Below are 18,433 nucleotides of genomic sequence, written 5' to 3' on the forward strand. Positions count from 1 at the left end.
CCCACCACTCAGCGGCGGCGCAGCGCGCCGGGGGCGGGCTTTAGTGCTGACGGACAGCCCGCCTCAGCCAATCGGAGCCCGCACCGCGGCCCGGCCATGTCGGCGGCGGCGGTTCCGCCCGCCCGGCCAACATGGCCCTGACGGCCGAGACCGAGTCCCGCCTGTACCGCTCGCTGCGCGTGGCCGCCGGTGCCGCCGCGCACCTCGTGGCGCTGGGATTCCCCGCCGCCGTGGCCGTGCTGGCACGGCCCGGATCCAGTGAGTGCCGCTGGGGCCGGGGGCGCGGGGAGGGCCGGATGTCTCAGCTCACCTCAGCCTGTGCTTCCTTCCAGGTCTCTTCTCCTGGCACCCGCTGCTCATGGCCCTCGCGGTAAGTGTCACCTCCCCGCTGCCGGTGACAGGCAGGGGCCGTGCCGGCGGAGTGCCTGCCTGGCGGGTGCCCAGTCCCGAGTCCCCGGGCGGGGGGTGCCGAGCCCCGGGAGCCCCGGGCGGGGATGCCCAGTCCCGGGAGCCGCGGCGCAGGGGGGTTTGGCCGGTGCCAATCCCGCTGCCCTCTGCCCCCCAGTTCTCGTTCCTGATGACGGAAGCGCTGCTGATCTTCTCCCCGGAGACCTCGCTGCTGCGCTCCTTCTCCCGCAAAGTGCGAGTGCGGGCGCACTGGGCCCTGCAGCTGCTCGCCCTGCTCTGCGCTCTCCTGGGGCTGGGAATCATTACCTACAACAAGCACCTGAACGGCAAGGGCCACTTTGTCACCTGGCACGGGCTGACGGGGCTGCTGGCCGTGCTGTACGCGGGCGGGCAGTGCGCCGGGGGCGTGCTCCTGCTCTACCCCAAGCTGATGAAGAACTGGACGCTGGCCAAGCTGAAGCTGTACCACGCAACCTCAGGGCTGGTGGGCTACCTGCTGGGCTGTGCCAGCCTCATGTTGGGCATGTGCTCCCTCTGGTTCACCACCGCGGTGACCGGTGCCTCGTGGTACCTCGCCATGCTGTGTCCCCTCATCACCAGCCTGGTTATCATGAACCAGGTGAGCAATGCGTACCTGTACCGCAAACGGAGCCAGCACTGAGGGCTTGGTGCTGACCTGAACTTCCCAGAGCGAGCTGGGTCTCCCTTGGAGAGAGCTGGCAGCCCCTCTGCTCGCACACGGTCTCCTTGGAACTTGGTTTCTACCTACTCGTTTTTCCTTAGTCCTGGATTGTCTGTAGTGTCTTGTCCCTGGGGAGCAGCTGTGATGTGTGTGACACCTCACCCCTGCCTCGGAGGGGACGTTCCCCAGCACAGGTGAAGCTGCCGATCCCGGCAGCTTGGTGCTCAGTGCTGGGAAATGGAGGGCTCACTCAGGATTCCTGCTCCTTTTCCCTTCCCACGCAGGGCTGCTTTGGAGTGGGCAGGACAGGAGGAGGGCAGGGAGTCCCCTCTGTCCCGGGAGACTGCAGCAGGCACCATGCTGCCTCCTGCCACAGGGGCAGCTTGGCCAGGAAAGCACAGGGCACGGTTGTGGCTTCAGCCGTGGCAGGGCTGAGGCAGGGTGGTGGCACCCGAGCAACGGTACAGCAGCGTGTGTGTCCCCATGACACAGGCACTCCCGGGGATCAGAGCGGGCAGCTCTGCCCCAAGGCCTTGGGTCTAGGCACCCACTGCCACGCACAAACCCCTCCTCTGTGGGCTGGGCTCAGCCTGGTGGGGTGGGGTCAGTTTACAAAGCAAGTTACTGAGCCGGGCTGTGAACCTGCAGTCAGCAAGTCATAGGGAACAACGTGAGCACTGGCGGGGGGGGTGGTGGGGGGGGAGGCACAGACCTGGGTGATGAACCCTTGGGAAGGCAGGAAGAAACCTCCTTGCTGGCACAACAGTCTTCCTTCCAGCACGCATCCTGCTCCCGGCAGGGCTGGAGAGCTGGGAGCGGCTCCTGGGCTGAAAAATTCCTCTGTATCTAGAGCTTTTATTCAATAAAAATTTCAGGCAGCTAGAGTGCAACAAGCCCTCTTTACTCCTAGGATGGGATGACTTTTGGGGTGCCGGCAGACATCTCCCCCTGCAGATTTCGCACCTCCTGCTGGGAGCACCTGGGAAGAAACTCCCTCAGCCTCCTGACAAGAGCCCCCAGGGGCTGCTCTGGGCCAGGCCCCCCACGTTGCCCATGCTCTGCTGCAGGAGCCAGTGCTTTCAAAGAACTCTTTATTGATACCCAAATGTCTGTGTTTTTCCCGTTTGACAAAACCTTCTTATGTGGTCCTTTAAAAAAATAATCATGACACTGCTGATCCACATCCTGGGCTGGGAATTGCCCACTGGATCAGGAGCTGTGGAGGCTGTCACAGGGAGCATCCTCTCCATCCAGGAAAAAAGAACCCATCAACACAGAGGGAGGGAAGAGAAATGGGGAGCCCATATTCTACCTGCAGGAAAAACACCTGCTGCCAGAGGAAGCAGCTAGAGCCCCGCTGTAAAATTAATTCCAGCTTCTAATGTAATCTGGTAAACGGATTAGCTGGGGAGCAGCCAAGGGCAGCAGCTCCTCGCAGGGACAGGGGGCAGGAGAGGAAGCAGAGAATCCCCACCACGCAAAGCCTGGGCTGGCAGTGCTGCAGCACCACCGTGAGGGGCTGGGTGGTCTCATCCTGCCCAGTGTCCTGTCCCCTCCTACCCAACAAACTTCTCACCGGTTCTGGCAAGCTCCTGCTGGGGTGGGGGGAGGCTCCCCATGGGAAGGCGTTCGTAAGAGAAACCCACCAGCCTTCCCATTGCCTCAGTTAGGGACAAAACTACCTTCAGAAAGGAGAAAATAAGTGTTGAGTGCTCTGGCCAAGCCCTGGCACAGAGGAGAAGCTGACTTCGATCCCATGAGGGCCAGCACAGCAGCTTGGGGCAGGGATCAGCCCCGCATCCCTCTCCCAGAACAGCCCCCGCTGCCAGCGCCGACTCCACGGCCTGCCCCGCGCTGAGGGGAGTGGCTCCAGGAATGCTGTCCTCACGGTGGTGGCAGTGTCACTGTCCCGGGTGCCTGGTGCTGGCCGGAGCAGCAGCGAAGCGTTGGAATGAGGTTTCCTCCTGCCTGTGCCGCGGGAGGAGTCCCCGCTCCCGGCCCTGGGGGACACGAGGGGGATTAGCAGCTCTCCAACGGAGACAGGGCGGGAAGGGGGCCGGTCACAGCTGGGCCGGGGCGTCCTGGAAGCTGATGAGGTTGGACTCCTGGCTGGGGCTCTTCCCGGCCACGCCAGGGTCGGGCAGCAGCGGGCTGTCGGCCTTTGCTGCCGCCGCTGCCTCCTCCTCATCATCCTCCATGCTGGGCCAGGCTGACTGGTCCTCCACTCGCTTCAGCCGCTCGTTCAAAGCCTTCAGGGCCAGCTGCCTGCAGGACAAGGGCACGGGGGCAGGTTAACCCCGGGTCAACGGCTCTGCCCCATGGGGCACTGTGCAAGTCAGTCCCTGGCTTCTTCCCAGCAGGAAAGGGTGGATTCAGTAGTGCTGGGGAAGACCTGGAGAGCCTAGGACTGCTCCACAGAAATCCACTCCGCTCCCAGACTACTCACACAGAGTTTGCATGCTACGTGGTGCAATTAGAGGCTGTCAGCAAGAGGGTAGCTCCGGGATTGAGGAATAGTCATAAAGCAGGGCAGGGGAAAGGGAGCGCCAGCACCCTGTCCAAACCCTCCTGCCAGACGTCAGGAAGGCCAGTGCTGGCTGTGCTGGAGGGCTGGGGTGTGGGGCTGACTCACTGCCCTCCCCCGGGCCAGGGTGAGCTGGTGCAAGGCTGCCACGAGCAGGGGTTGTCACCACCCCAGGCTGTCCCCCTTTCTTCTGCAGGGACCCCTAACCCTGTCTGCCCCTTTCCCGGGATCTCCCCTGCTTTTCCACTGCTGCTCCACATCTGTTTCACCAGCTCCCTGAAATGCTCCTCATCACCTCCGTGGCAGGGCAGCCTCCAGCAGACCACATGGAGAAGGCCTCTCCTGAGCCCCTGCACCTAAATCTCCCCCTTCCTCCTTGTCTGCATTTTAAACCCCACCCTCGCCGTCCCTAAACACGATCCCCATTGACAGGGCAGGGGGTACCTTCTCCTCTCGGCATCCTGGGGGTCCGTCCCCGGCAGGCTGATGGTGATGGAGGATGGGGCACCCACGTCGTAGCGCTTGACGGTCTTGCGGCACAACCGCACCTTCACCAGCACGCTGTGCACCACGTTGGCCACTAGACCCACCACGGGCTGCAGGATCTCGGGGAAGAAAGTGGCGAAGGCGAAGTGGTCGCTCATGTCTCCGCGGCCTCTACTGTGCCGCTGGTAGAAGCGGAGATAGACCCAGCTGGAGAGGAGCCCGAAGCCATACGAGGCCAGTACATTGCTCTCGATGAGGGCGGCGAGCCGCAGCAGAGCCAGGAGGAGGAGCAGGAGCATGGGGACAGCCTTCATCCTGACCTGAGGCACCTTCAGTACGGTGCTGTCCCCCATCGTCTGCTTGAGGGCCACCAAGACCCCCCCGAGGAAGCCCAGCCCGCCGTGGATGCGGACGGAGAACAGATAGCCGAGGTGGAAGGAGGCAACATAGGTGAGGAAGTAGGCGAGGGCCGCCAGGAGCCCCACGGAGATGTTCACCACGGCGAAGAAGACGAGGAGCTCCAGGGCGCCCCAGAGGGGCTCCAGCAGCCGCCCGGCCGCCCCCAGCGTGGCCAGGCTGGCCACCAGCCCCCAGGCGCGCTCCTCCACCAGCCCATGCGTCAGCAGCGTCCACACCCAGAAGTTGGGGGGCAGCAGGTAGCCGGGAGTCACCCCCAGCCCGTAGGTCGTGTCCAGCCCGAAGGAGAGCAGATACAGCAGCACCACGGCGGCGCTCAGCGACTTCACCACCACGCTGGTGCCGGCCAGCGCCGCCAGGAAGTGCTGCCGGGCCACCGGCAGGTACCGCCGCATCTTCGGCCCCGCGGGCGGGACGGGGCGGCCCTGCGGGGGCTGCCCGGCCCCACCCGCCCGCCTCCCCGCGCCGGGCCCCGCGCAGCCCCCGGCCCCGGCCCCGGCCCCGGCCCCTCCCTCCGCCGCCGCCTCGGGCCAGGCCGCGCTCGGACCCTCTGCTGGGCTAGGCCGGGCGCGGACAAACAGCAATGCTGCGCATGCGCGGAACGGGGGCGCCGGGGCGGGGCTGCTGCGCGGACAGGGCGAGGGCGCCGCGAGGAACGTCGGGAGTTGTAGTCCGGCCACGTTGGCAGCGCGGGGCGGCATGGGACACACGGACACGGAGCGGGGACGGGGGTACGGGAGGACACCGGAACGGGAGGAAATGGACAAACAAGCGACACGGACGGGAGAGGACACACGGACACAAGGGGACACCGAGATGGCGGGACGTGTAGGAGGAGGGTGGCAGAACATGGCTATGGGGCACGAAGGACACAGTCATGGGGACGCGAACATGGGAGCACAACCCCTGGGAAATGGGGATATGGACACGGGGGCACTCGGGGACATTGAACCCCTGAAAGAGGGGGACATGGGTGCGGGGACACCGGCACGAGGACACGGGCGTGACACAGTCCTGCGGGGGGACAGGAATTTGGGGGGCTGAGCTGCTGCTGTCCCGCAGCCCCTCCTGTGCAGCGTGTCGGGCTCTGCGGTGTCCTGCCTGTCCCGTGTCCCGTGTCCCTGCCTGTCCCATGTCCCGTGTCCCTGACTGTCCCGTGTCCCTGCCAGCCTGTCCCGTGTCCCTGCCCCCAGAGGTGCAGCAGGTGTGGGGGCACTGTCCCACCTGGCAGGAGCCCCCCATTATCCTGTGCCCCCCCCCCCCCCATGCTGTCCCCCCCCAGTCATGCTCACGTCCCCGGGCAATGACGCAGCCACCGCCTGTGAAGTGAAAATATGAACATTATTTAATAACTGAGTCTCTGTAATAAACCATTTGAAAATATTTTACAAGGAGTCACACGCACGATATCTTACAAATTGTCTTTTTGTTGGTTTTTTTGTTTTTTTTTTTTTTTAGTTTTCCAACTCTTCTGTACAAAAAAAAAAAAAAAATGAAACCCAAAGAAATTAAAAATAAATTAAAGAAAATCAAGTAAAAACCTTTGAATGAGCAGAGAGAAGCTTTTGGGTGGGGACAGGGAAGGAAGTGACCCCGGCGGGACGGGGGGCCCGGGGTCACACCGCCCCTTCGCCTCATTGGTTTTTAACTTAAAATAGACTATATATGTATATATTTATAGGTATGTATAGTGGTGGTTTTCTGGCAGAGCACCTAACTAGACTACAGAAGTACACACACTCCCGGTAACACAGAGCCATCTGTTCAAACACGGTTCCCAGAGACAGTAACCAAACACACACTGAAAAAGCTACAAGCAGAATGACCATTAATTAACCCCAGCACTAATTACCGCCTGGCGCCCTCCCCAGCCCCCCGGGGTGGCCATGCCGGGGGCTCCCCTGGACCCGGTTGATGGGGTGGCTCTGAGCGGGGTGAGGGAGGGTCCCCAGGGACCCCCGCACTGCCGGGAGCAGCGCGGCGGGTGCGGCACCGCGGGGTGACACGGCTGTCACCTGCTCCGGGCCCCCCCAGCCCCGCCGCACCTCTTCTGGCCGGGTGTGAGGGTGTGAGGGGTGCCAGGGCTGAGCAGCCACGCTGTCCCCCTCCTTGGCACCCAGCGGAGTGACTGGGGGGCACAACACCGTCACCGCAGCCCCTCGGGGCAGCGCCGCGGGGCCACCTCCCGCCCCCCAGCGCTGCGTGTCCCCGGCCAGCAGCACCCGGGGGCAGCCACGGCCCTTCTGGGGACATGTGGCACCTCCCGCTCCGCCGGGCACTCGGGGACATGGGGACATGTCCTGCAGGGGACAAGCAGCACGCCGCCCCGGCCAGAGCGGGCTCTTTGGCAGGGCTGGGGTGGGGGGCAGGGCTGAGCGGGCAGGATTCACAGTGATCTGCAGAACGGAAAACAAACAAAATACATTTTCCCCCCTCGTCACCCCAGTATCTGTGCCCAGCGCAGGGACCGGGGCTCCGCCATGCCCCGTCAAAGGCCACTGCTCCCCGCCCCTGTCCCTGTCCCTGTCCCTGTCCCTGCCCGCTGCCAGCCCCAGCCCGCAGGGATGAGCTGCAGGGATGCTGGAGCTGCCCCACACGCCCTGGGGCCGGCACCGCTAGAACAAATGATACTGACCCGCACAGTCAAGTCCTTTCTTTCTTTCTTTTTTTTTTTTTTTTTTTTTTTTCCTCCCTTCCCCCTCCCCCTTTTTTTTTTCTTTTTTTTTTTTTTTTTTTTTTTTTTTTTTTTTTTTTCTCCCCATGTGTCCTCGTTGCTGACGATAAACCCCGCCGGGTCTCCAGGTGAAAATGTTGGAAACTCGATGTAGAAAGATCTGCTTTAAAATCTTCAGGCTAAAAAAATAGGCGAGGTGGATGGAGGGGTCGCGGGCAGAGGACACCGACGCCACTTGTCCAAGTCCGAGTGGGCGGGAGGGCGCCGGGGCAGCCTGCGGGTCCCCGCTGTGCCGGGGAGCCCCTGCCCGCACCCCGACTCTTCTTTGGCTGGGGGGGACAGCGGGGCGGCACCGCGGGGTCCCCGAGGCGGCGGAGGGGACGCGGCTCCCGCTCCACCGGGCCGGGGACGGGCGTGGAGATGGAAGTGGAAAGAAAAGAGAGCTGGCGGGGGCGGCCAGGGGGCTAAAGGCAGGCGGCCGGGGGCAGTGGGTGCCGGCTGGTGCTGGAGTAAAGGAGCAGCAGCTGCAGCGAGAGCAGGACCCCCAGGGAGGGGGAGAAGGAAGCCCCTCGGCCGCAGTCTGAGGTATCTTCCTGATGGGTGAAGAGAGAGGGGCCATGGGGCACCCCAGCAGGGCAGGCACTGCCCTGGCAGGGGCACCTGCAGGTCCCGGCAGCCCTGAGAGCCTCCTGCCCTGCAGCAGCCCCCGGGGACCCACCCGGTGCTGCTCTCCCCAGCAGGAGAGCTCGCCCCTCCATGCCACTGCTCTCCTGGGGACCCCTCACAGCTGGGATCTCCCCAGGTAATGCTCCAGGGCTCCTGACCCCTCCTCCCTATCCTCCCAGCACTCCAAACCCCCATCAGGGGATCCCCCACAGCACTGCACCCCCGGGAATCCCCTCATGGCTCTGCTCCCCCCAGGGGGATGGATATTCACCTTTCCAATTCCCCTCAGGGGATCCCCCCTCAGCTCTGCTCCCCCGGGATCCCCCACGGCTCCGTGCCCCTGCCTAGGGGGAACCCCCTGCCCAAATTTCCTCCACGGTTCTGCTCTCTCCACCAGAGGATACCCACTGCCCCCTCCCTTCCCGGGGCCAGCCCCAGCGCTGCCCCTGCCCTGCTGCCCCACACCCCACGTACTGTTGCATTGTAGTCGAAGCAGATGTGGGGGCCTTTCCGGTAGCGGGGTCTGTCCACCAGCTCACACTGGTTGGGGTCCCTCGGGGGGGCTTTGCAGGTCAAGGAAACCACCAGGAACAGGGCAGTGGGGGCTTGTAGAGCACCCCCAGCCCCTTTGGCCAGCTCCCTCTACCAAACTCCTTGCCCCCAGACCCCCCACCCTGCTGCCACCACATTCCAGTGGGATGCAGCTGAGACATCAAAGGATACCTCTTACCTCTGCCTGCAGCAGCTTGACAGACTCACACTGGCTGCAGAGCGGCTTGTCAGCCACCACGAAGAGCAGGTTGGTGTTGGCCAGTCTCTGTGCATGGAAGAGCCTGGGGGTGCAAAGGCAGTGGGACTGCACTTTACCCTGTGCCCCGATCCCCCCCAGCTGCCAGTGCCAGCCCTGCTGGTGTGTGGGGCTCTGGGTAGGCTGAAACAGCAGCATCTCCCCAGAACCAATTTCATGACTGTCCCTGTCCTGCTCCTCATCCCTGCACCAAACTTCATCCCTATCCCTAACCTCATGCCTGTCCACATTCCCATCCTTGTCCCAGTTTTATCCCTATCCCCATTCCCTGCCCTGATCTCTATCCCCATGCTCATCTCCAGCTCCCTCCCCATCCCCAGGGACTCAGCACTGATGGGTCCCAGGGCTTGGTTCCACGCAGAGGATCCCCGGGGACACATCATCCACAGCCCATGGGAGACATTGCTGTTCGTCTCTATCCCCGTCCCTCCAGGTATCACAGCCCCCTAAATGCTGCACAGCACCTCCTACTGCCCCCACACAGGCTGCTGCACGGGGATCTTGGCAAAGGCAGCCTTGGGGGTGTCCCCAGCCCTGCCCAGGGGTGGGACAGCGGGGATGGACCCACCTGGAGCAGTTGCCGCAGTCGATGATGGCGTTGTAGGTGGCGTTGACGGTGCTGAAGTAATACTGGGTCTGCTTCATGATGCAGCTCGTCTCCCTGGCCTCCATGCCGTCCCCCACCACCTCCTCTGTGCCAGCACAGTGCTGTGGGCCAAAAGCCACCATCCCCTCCAGCCCCTGCCACCCCCAGCTCAAAGCTCCCCAGGGACTGACCTGTCTGGAACCAGCTGCTGTAGGTGAGGCTGTACAGGAACTGCTGGAACAAGGACCTGGGGAAGAAAAATGTAGCCATATCAGGTGTCCCAGCCCTAAGGACACCCCAGTGTCACTCCCCAGTGGGAATGGCCCCAGGGAGGGGACAGGGCAGGACTCACCAGGCTGCGGCCGAGGTCCACCAGGCGAGGCTCAGGAGATCGGCCACAGTGGGCTGCGGGCAGAGAGGGGCAGTGAGCCAGCAGGGCCCCATGAGGGGCACTGGGGACACATTCACGGGTCCCTGAGCTAGCAGACCCCCTGGAATGCACCATCCCTGCGGGGGCTCACCACGAAGACGCCGCGGGGCGCTGCGCCCGTGTTGCTGGGGGCCTCGGGGGCACAGACTGACTGGAAGTCGTAGGACTCCTTGCGGGCGTAGAAGGAGTTGTTGTAGAGGGCAGACATCAGGTTTGCATCCACTTCACTGAAGAACTTGCCCACCTGAAATGGGGACACTGAGTCTGCACCCAAATGCCCCCTTGACACAGGACTCTCCTGGAGGGGACTGGAGTGGGGCTGTGCCACACCACCCACGACACGAGCTCGAGGGCCTCAGCTCCTCACTGGCATCCCACGCCCAGGAGAGCTGTGGGCACCACTCACCTGGTACCAATGGTCCTCCTGGTTGGAGAGCACCAGGAAGCCCCCATCATCGATGAGGACACAGATGAGGTCCTGGGGAAGGAGGACAGTGTCATCCAACCCTGGCCATGGCCAGGGCAAGGCAGGACCAGCAGAGTGGGGGTGGCAGGGCAGGCGGGCCAGTGCAGTGTCCCCAAACCTCAGAAGCATCTCAGTGCCAGGAGCTGGGTGCAGGAAGCAGGAGACACCACCCACCCTGGGAGTTCAGCTCTCAGGGTGTCCACAGTCCATGGGGCAACCCCCACGCCTTCATCCCTGCAAGGTGGGCTGGGTCTGGCTGAGCTTGGGGAGCAGCAGGGCACAGGGTGGGTGCACAGGCTGGGTAAGCAGGGGACAGGGACCTCTCCCAGCCATTCCATACATCCCCACCAGCTGCCCCCACCCCTGCCCACCACCCACCTTGTTGTTGGCCTCACAGTCCATCTCACAGCTGCTTGAGGGGTCGCACTGTCAACCAAAAGCAGGGCAGAGGGGCAGGTTAGCAGGATGGTCATACCCCCAGAGCTGTCCTCCCAGCCAGAAGGGGACATGCAGAGGCTGGGGACAGGTACCCTGAGGAACAAGCCTGTTGCAACCACAGGCACCACGTCCCAGCAGTTTTCCCAGGAAGCAGAGCTCCCTCCCTGTCCTGTCTCCAGCCTGTTTCCCTGTGCCAGCCCAGGACGTACCCGACGGGTGCCCAGCTGGTCACGGTCTGTCCGGTTGCTCGCCAGCACTTTGAACTTCTCAGCCCAGGCCTCCAGGTCCAGCTTCACCCCCACCACTGGGGCAGTGGGGAGACAGGGTGAGCTGTAGCCTGGGGGGGCTGCAGGAAGCCCCAGCCTGGCACCAGGGCACCCAGCTGCTGCCTACCTGCGGGCTTCAGAGACTTGCCCTCGATGCTGAGCTCCACAGCAGTGCTCACCAGGATCCCGATGGTGTTGTTCTCCAGGTCCAGCCCCCGGTAGCCAGCTGTGGAAGGCAGGGGTGACATCAGGGGACACACAGAGCCAGCCTGGGTCACACCCTGTCACCCTGAGCTGACACCCACCATCCCGGTAGGGTGGCTTGAAGATGTAGCCCTTGTTGTCCAGGCTCCTCCGGTAGAAGCTGGCATTGAAGGGCTCCGGTTCCTCCTCCCAGTCATCCGCAGCCCTGGCAGGGAGAAGCCACAGCCATGACTGTCAGTGCCATCTCTGCTCCCACCAGAGATGGCCCAGCAGGAGCTGACACGTCACTGTGCGGGGCAGACACTCACTTGTTAGGGAAGACACGGGTGATGCCCCCGTCGGTGGCTGCGAAGACGGCCAAGAGGCTGTACCTGCAAGGGGAGGGCAGGTACACCAGCCATCAGTGGGGCTCTTCTCTGCCCCTGCCTCCACAGCCCATCCCAATCCTCCTCTGTCCCACGACAGCGCTGCCCACCCTGGGCCATCTCCCCTCCACCTACGTGTTGAGGTCCTGGTCTTTCCAGACTTGGTCCACCAGCTGCTGTGTGATACCCGTGTCCAGGATCAGGTTGTGCAGGAGGAAGTTGTCGCCTTGGGGGATGGAGAGGAGGAGGAGATGAGAGCTGACCCCCCTGAGGGCCACCATGTCCCCTGCCCTGCCCCAGCACCCACTCTGCAGCAGATCCCCAGGACCCCAACCCCAGCACAGTTTATCCCCTGCTCCATCTCCCCCTGAATCCCTGTCCTCCCCAACCCCCCACCAGCCCCCCCACCAGCCATCCCAGCTACTCACACTGCTTGGAGTCTGGGGTCACCTTTTCCATGAGGGCAATAAAGTTTTCCAGGAATTCGGTGTTGTTATCCGACAGGTCGAGGTCTTTGCAATACTCTCTGGGGTTTGGGGACAAGGTTTGTCGTTCGTGGGGATGGAAAAGGCAAGGTCAGTTCTCCCCCGGGGACGGCGGGGTGGGCGCTGGCCGTGCTGCCAGCACTCAGGCTTGACAGGGACACAACGGTGGTGGCTGCCACCTCTCCTGGGAGTGTCACCCCGCCAGGGAAACTGGCTGTGGGCATCTCTGCAGACTGCCCAGTACCCAGCTCCTGCTGCCTGCAGTGCCACCAGAGAAGCGTCACACCAGTCACCAGGTCTGTCACTGCCACAGGCACTGAGGTGCTGTCACCCCTGCCAGGGCAAGGTTTGATGGATCCTGGTTTGCCCAGAATGGTACAACACCGAGTCTGTCTCTCCCCATACTGGTGGGACTGGGTGCCTCTGACACTGTACTTACCTGTGGGGCCAGGTGGACACCGCTGTGCCCACCCTGCCCTGCCCCTGTGGCACCCCATGGACTGGGGGCTCCATTGTGGGTGCCAGCAGGGATTTGCCTCGGGATTCTCCACAGCTGCACTGGCAGCACCAGGCAGGCACTCAAAGCTGTACCTGTGTCCTTTGCACAGATGGCTGGGTACTGGCTGAGCCCCAGCTGGTGGAGGTGGGTGCTTGCCCATGGGCGTCACTGGCCCTGAGACACTCCTGGGACAGGCACTATGGTGGGTGACATGTCCCTGCTTCAGTCTGGAACACCCTGAGCACAGAGTCCCAGCCCCACCAATGCCAGGGACAGCTGTAACCCGTTGGTCACCACGAGGCTCTGACTGGGTGGCACAGGTCAGTGCCACCCCAGTGTGCCAAGAGCCTCCCATCCTCAGCAGTGTGGCTGTGAACAGTGCCAGGGTGCTCAGGGCTCCCCCACTCACAGCCCCTCTGCCTAGCTCCTGACTGCCAAAACCCTCATTAAGAGGACAAATGTTGGAGCAAAGGGTGGCAGAGACCATGCCCACAGGGCAGCTGAAAAAGGTGAGGCACCCTGCCCAGCTCGGCCCGGCCCCTCAACCCCTGCTTGGGGGGGAACAGCCACCTAAATATCTCCACCGACACGCAGATACAGGTACTCACACACCCACGGGGGACGGGGGACATACGGTTTCTGAAAATTTCCAGCGGCCCATGGGCGCGGCAGCGCCGGCGGCAGATCATACAGTGGCCCTGGGCGCCGGGCACTCCCCGGCACACGGCCCCTCCCTGCCCCTGCCCTGCCCCACCCAGCCGGGCACCACCGCAGCGAGTTCATGGAGCTGCCCTGGGGACAGCCAAGGGCTCGCCCTGACTGCCACAGCCCGCTCCTTTCTCCGGCTGCACCGTCTGCAGAGCCCCGCACCAGACACTGAGCCCATCGCTGCAGCACAGGGGGAGCAGCCCCACTCCGGGGGCCTCGGGCTGGGCATCCCCTCCCTGTCCATCCTCCCGGGTGCTTACAGGCCAATTCTCAACCACAGCTTTCCTGTTTCTCATTCACACTGCTCTGGCTCCCATGTGTCCGGGACTTCACCCCCACTGCCCAGCAGAGGGCCTGGGGACTAAGCTCCCCAAAAAGCCAGGGCTGCACAGTGACTGTGCGTTCTGGGCTGCTTTACCCAGAGTTAGTGTGAGTGACTGCTGCTGTGGGCCGGGAAGGTGGGGGTACCCGCAGGTGGCCGTGCTGAACCTCAATCCACTGCAATCTCCAAAAGCTGCACTGGCAAAACATCCCCTGACAGGGCGTTCAGCTTCTATAATGACCTATCAGCAGATAGGTGATTAGCTGGTGATGTTAATTAGAGCTGGTCAGGGATTGCACTGTAGTAGCGGGAAGGGCGGGGTGCCGGCAGAGCCTTGAGGCTCCCCAAAAACCCCACCGAGGGATGCCCTTCATCCCTGCTAGGTGACAAGGCTGGCTGGCATGGCCCAGGGGAGGGGACATATCTGTCCACCCGGAGGCCGCTACACTGTTCTCATGTCCCCAGCCCCCCAAATTTCAGCCGAAACCTTCCCTTCCTTCTCCCTCACCCCCCGCAGCCAGCACGACTGTATGATGCCGCCGGCGGCCCCTCGCTCGGCAGGGATTTTCAGAAACTATACCTATATATGCACTCGCAGAGGCCGGGCTGCACCGGGTGCATATATATATATATAAATATATATATACTGTGCTGGATGCAATCGGCGGGGTCCCGGCGGCAGCCCCGCGGCCGAGCGGGCACACGACACACACAGCCACAGGGCACGGGGAGCGGGACAAGGCACGATGAGGCGATGGGGGCGATGGGGGCGGCAGCGGGGCCGGGGCGGATGCACACCTCGGCAAGCGCACACGCAAAGCTACCTGGGCGCAATGAACACATGTCCCTCCGACTCAAAGCTGTTGGGCAGCAGGTATTCAAAATCTGCAACAGAAAGGGAAGGTTATCCGGCGGGGAGCGGGGACGGGGGCGCCGGGGGCCAGGAGGGAGAGAGACGGACAGAGAGAGAGAGAGAGAGAGGGAAGGGAACAAAAAGAAAATAAAAAAGAGAAAGGCATTTGCTGCTCTTGGTAACAAGAGAGGAAGGAAAAGGCCGTTCTGCTGTTGCTGGCACCGCACGGGAAGGAAGGTTAGAGCCAAATCAGGAGAGGTTTGCCCATCTCGGCTCGAATTTGCTGAAGGCGCGCGGTGCGAACGCGCGGCCGCTCCGCAGGGACACACAGACACACACACATATATATATGTGCGCACATGTATATATATATATATGCATGTTCGGGAGGGCGGGGGGACGTCTCTCTCTCGGGGGAGGGGTGGTGGAAGAGGGCAGGGAACCACATGCTGCGCTCCTGGACGGAGGAGGATCACCAGAACACTCGGTAGTCGGGAGAAAGAAATAAAGGGAGTTTTCAGGCATCACCATGGCCAGAGGGGAACCTTGCCGAGGACAGTCCAACCAGAGGCTCCCGCCCTGCTGCAGGGCCGTGCAATGCGCTGGCAGGCTTCGCTGCCGGGCAGCGGTGCCCCCTCCCTCCCCGGGGCGCGGTACCCCGGGGGGGACGGGGATCCGCACTCGCCCGCCAGCGCACTCTGCTTTTACAGGGGGGTGCAGCCCAGTAGCTTTGGGGTGTCTCTGGGAATGCCCCTGGCAGAAGAGACAGAGGATGCAGGGCTCAGCTTGCAGCGGTGAGCTGGGTTGGGGGGTGCATGGAGGGATGCTATGGGACACCCTCGGGACAACATCTCTCCGCATGACAGGCACCGCCACCCCCGTGCCCTCCCGCCAGCTCCTGGTGCATTGCACGGCACAGCCAGAGGTTGGACTGTTGCTCTCTGAGGGCTGGAGGCAGGGGCTGGGTACAAGCCGATGAGTGGAAGAGGAAGAGGAGGAGGAGAGGAGTACAAAACACTCGTACTTGGTCCATCAGCATTGCCATCACAGGGGCGCTGGGAGGAGGCAACTCAAGGCTGATAGAACAGGGCTGAGGGTGACATTTCCACCTCCCCGCTGTCCTGCCCGCCTGGCCCTGTCCCCCATGGCCCCTCCTGTGCTGCAGTGCCCCCCAGCCCTTTCCCTGCCTGTGCCAGGAAGGGAGTGCTGCTGGTGGGTGCCGTGTGCTGGGCTGTGTCAGACCCACAGTGGTGGCAGGTCCCATGGGGACTGTGTGTGCCCTGTGGGTGTCCCCTGTGGGGCTGTGCGGGAGCTGTGGGTCAGGAGGCCCTTCTGGCATTGAGGGAACCTGGGTCAAATCCTGTCACATGGGTAATGTTGGTGGGAGACTGACTCTGGCAGCTCGGCCTGCCTTGGTGGGACTTTGGGCTCCAACTCGTGCTCCCAGGGGCACAAACGGCACCAGCACACTGTACCTTCAGTGGTACAGGACACTGTACCATGCCAGGCTGTCCCCAGGGCAGGGGGGACGGCCACCAAGCAGCTGTGGGGGCAGGCAGTGTGGCACCCCGGGCTCTGCCATCCCCCGTGCCCAGGCTCACAGTCACTGTGCCCCAGCTGGTCCCATCCCATCTCTGCAGAGGGCTCCTGCTTGTAGGCTGTCCCCAAAAAGCCTGTCCCAGAGGCTGATGGCAGTGGTGGATTGGGCCCCCCACCTGCCCTCCATCCCTGCCACCTCTGGGTGCCCACCCCACAGCTCCCTGCTCCCTGCACAGCCCTATCCCTTTCAGGTTGAGTTGTCTTGGGGAGGAGGAAGCAGAGGAGCCAGGAGAGGGGGAGAAGGAGTTAGAGGAGACGAGCGGGAGAAGAGGAGCAAGAAGGGGCAGCATTGGGGAGAAAGAGCAGGGCATCCAACTAGCTACAAAAACCTCGTGGATCGGAAACGGCAGTGTCATACGAGATCAGCTCTGAACGATATCAAACCAGGTTTGGGAGTGATGCGCAGGGAGGGAGTGGGGATTTCCGTGACAAAGCTCTCATGAACAGAACAAGACATGTTGCTTTCAAATAAAGGGGGAACTGGAGGAGAGGAGGAGGAAGAGGAGAAGGAGAAGGGAGGAAGGGCGAGTTGGTGGCGGTTTGCGGGTTCGGCGTGGCAAACGGGCAGGGAGATGGGCAAGCAGGGGGCTGGGGGGACTGGACACGGGGCAGGGGACGGGGTGGTGAAGGTGAGTGGTCTGAGACTGAAAATACTTGCCCTTCATTTTGATGTTTGGTACTGTGTGAATCCACCATAGAGAGAAAGCAAGAAAAACAACAAACAAAAAACAACAAACAAAAAAAAAAAAGGGGTTGGGTGGAAAGGGGGAAGGGGGGCACAAACAATATTTTATTCAATCGACGTTTGAATAAAAATATTGTGTATTATAATCATACCAAAAGGAAACCTCTTGCAAAAAACGACATGAAGAAAAGAAAACAAAAGAAAAACCCAGTAACAAAAGGAAAAGGAAAGGCCACGGTGAAATAAGAATAAAAAAATGCAAAGATATAACTAGAGAAATATATAGATATATATTCAATACTCCAAAGGAAAATGAGAATCAGTAGCAAACAGTTGCAACAGTCTTGATATCAAAATGTCCTCACTGAGTCAGGGGGCATGCAAGGCACAGTGGGCAGAGCTGGGGAGGACGGGGGGATCCCCCCTCCCGGGGATGGGGACAGCCTGGCCTTGTCCCCACAGGGACACAGGGCTCCTGCCCATGGATGGAGGGGGTGGCAGGGGCTGGATCTGGAGTGGGGCTGGGGTCAGGCCACCAGGGCGGCCAAGGGGGAGAAACAGGGGGAACCAGAGGGGAGAGGGGAAGGGTCCAGTTCTCCCATGGGGGAGAGGGTCCCTGGGAGCAGCCTGGACCTGAGGTGGGGAAAAGGCTTGGGGGTCAGGGGAAAGAGAAAGAGAGAGAAAGGGGGGCCAGGCTAACACACACGTACACAGATTAATTCCAAACAAAAATCGAAACCAACTGAAACCGAACTCATAAAAAGAATAAATGGCTTAAACCGAAACCAAAGTATCGTAATAAAGCAAAGGAAATCAAAGAGATCCATGCAAACCTCCCCAGGCTCAGAGATTACCTGGCTGCCACGGCGCCATCCCTCATCCCCGGGAGGCAGCCAGGCAGCACCTCCCTGCCTGCAGCAGCAGCGCCTGCCTGCAGCCCCGGGCTGGGCTTTGGGGGCAGAGCACCAGCACCAAGCCCGGCCCCGGGGCACCCAGGCAGGCAGCCCCGGGCTGGGCTTTGGGGGCAGAGCACCAGCACCAAACCCGGCCCCGGGGCACCCAGGCAGGCAGCCCCGGGCTGGGCTTTGGGGGCAGAGCACCAGCACCAAACCCGGCCCGGGGCACCCAGGCAGGCAGCTCGCTCTCCCTCTGCGCTCACCTCTGCTCACGCCTCTCTCAGCTTTGCTTTTTCTCTTTGTTTTGCCTCTCACAGAGATCCCTATAACTTTTCTCAAGTCTTTGCTTTGTGTTTCTCCCCCTGACAGCCATGGGCTGGCGCTGGGTGAGAGGGAGTGCAAGAGGGTGGCAGGGAGAGCCAGGGGCTACTTACACTTCACTTGCAGGATCTGGTCGCTGAGGTTGGCCTGGATGTAGTAGGTACTGTATGGGGGCAGAACCAGCCCCAGGCTGTGGAGAGGGAGAGCAGACACCTGGTGTAAGGCTTTACACCACCCAGAATCCTTGGCCAGCTCCCAGTCCCTGCCTGGCACCTGCTGGCAGCAGCTAGACCCAGGTGATGGCAGGCAGCAGCCACACTGGCCTCCTGCACAGCCTGCTGCATCCTTCTCCCCAGAAACTGCAGCCAGGGCTGTCCTGAGGCATCCAGAGTCACCCCCAGAGCGCCCAGGGTCATCCTGAGGCATTCAGTGTCACCCCCAGAGCGCCCAGGGTCGTCCTGAGGTATCCAGGGCCATTCCCAGAGCACCCAGGGCTGTCCCCATGGGCACAGAATTTGGCACATCTGCAGGGTCTGGGCATTGCAGGCAGCAGAGCAGAGGTGCTGGCACCCCAAACCACAGGTGTCAGGAGGAGGGTGGTGGCTTTTTTCTGTTCATGTTGGTGGCATCCCAGGGAAACCCAGG

The 18,433-nt window shown here is 62.1% G+C and overlaps 3 protein-coding genes and 1 long non-coding RNA gene across 5 annotated transcripts in view; 1 reads left to right on the top strand and 3 right to left on the bottom strand.

Moving 5' to 3' along the window:
• Positions 1-75: 75 nt before the first annotated feature.
• On the top strand, positions 76-1,974 carry LOC130258116 (transmembrane reductase CYB561D2). Its single transcript, XM_056501204.1, has 3 exons — positions 76-258; positions 333-370; positions 566-1,974. Exons 1-3 carry the CDS (start codon positions 132-134, stop codon positions 1,067-1,069), a joined length of 669 nt encoding a protein of 222 aa, XP_056357179.1. The 5' UTR covers positions 76-131; the 3' UTR covers positions 1,070-1,974.
• A 190-nt stretch (positions 1,975-2,164) lies between these two features.
• TMEM115 (transmembrane protein 115) lies at positions 2,165-5,038 on the bottom strand. The gene is made up of 2 exons (XM_056501203.1): positions 4,059-5,038; positions 2,165-3,355 (listed from the first exon to the last, which is right to left on the bottom strand). Exons 1-2 carry the CDS (start codon positions 4,910-4,912, stop codon positions 3,151-3,153), a joined length of 1,059 nt encoding a protein of 352 aa, XP_056357178.1. The 5' UTR covers positions 4,913-5,038; the 3' UTR covers positions 2,165-3,150.
• Positions 5,039-5,839: 801 nt separating this feature from the next.
• On the bottom strand, positions 5,840-7,177 carry LOC130258308 (uncharacterized). The gene is made up of 2 exons (XR_008841478.1): positions 6,740-7,177; positions 5,840-6,675 (listed from the first exon to the last, which is right to left on the bottom strand). It is a non-coding gene; the product is annotated as an uncharacterized LOC130258308 (long non-coding RNA).
• A 71-nt stretch (positions 7,178-7,248) lies between these two features.
• Positions 7,249-18,433, bottom strand: part of CACNA2D2 (calcium voltage-gated channel auxiliary subunit alpha2delta 2) — a 205,167-nt gene continuing 193,982 nt past the window's right edge. Inside the window, exons 22-39 of one of the 2 annotated variants that reach the window (XM_056501745.1) lie at positions 17,902-17,978; positions 16,545-16,565; positions 14,259-14,319; positions 11,849-11,946; positions 11,556-11,646; positions 11,364-11,426; positions 11,157-11,260; positions 10,979-11,077; positions 10,795-10,889; positions 10,526-10,573; positions 10,088-10,159; positions 9,773-9,925; positions 9,604-9,656; positions 9,443-9,498; positions 9,234-9,357; positions 8,581-8,690; positions 8,332-8,420; positions 7,249-7,784 (exon numbers count right to left, since the gene is read on the bottom strand). In XM_056501745.1, the coding sequence (XP_056357720.1) occupies positions 7,656-7,784; positions 8,332-8,420; positions 8,581-8,690; positions 9,234-9,357; positions 9,443-9,498; positions 9,604-9,656; positions 9,773-9,925; positions 10,088-10,159; positions 10,526-10,573; positions 10,795-10,889; positions 10,979-11,077; positions 11,157-11,260; positions 11,364-11,426; positions 11,556-11,646; positions 11,849-11,946; positions 14,259-14,319; positions 16,545-16,565; positions 17,902-17,978 (1,543 nt within the window). In that variant the 3' untranslated portion in view covers positions 7,249-7,655. The remainder of the gene's footprint in view (positions 7,785-8,331; positions 8,421-8,580; positions 8,691-9,233; positions 9,358-9,442; positions 9,499-9,603; positions 9,657-9,772; positions 9,926-10,087; positions 10,160-10,525; positions 10,574-10,794; positions 10,890-10,978; positions 11,078-11,156; positions 11,261-11,363; positions 11,427-11,555; positions 11,647-11,848; positions 11,947-14,258; positions 14,320-16,544; positions 16,566-17,901; positions 17,979-18,433) is intronic. The other variant, XM_056501746.1, reaches the window with a different exon arrangement.

Source organism: Oenanthe melanoleuca, chromosome 12 (genome assembly GCF_029582105.1).
Source record: "Oenanthe melanoleuca isolate GR-GAL-2019-014 chromosome 12, OMel1.0, whole genome shotgun sequence".
Lineage (NCBI taxonomy): Eukaryota > Metazoa > Chordata > Aves > Passeriformes > Muscicapidae > Oenanthe > Oenanthe melanoleuca.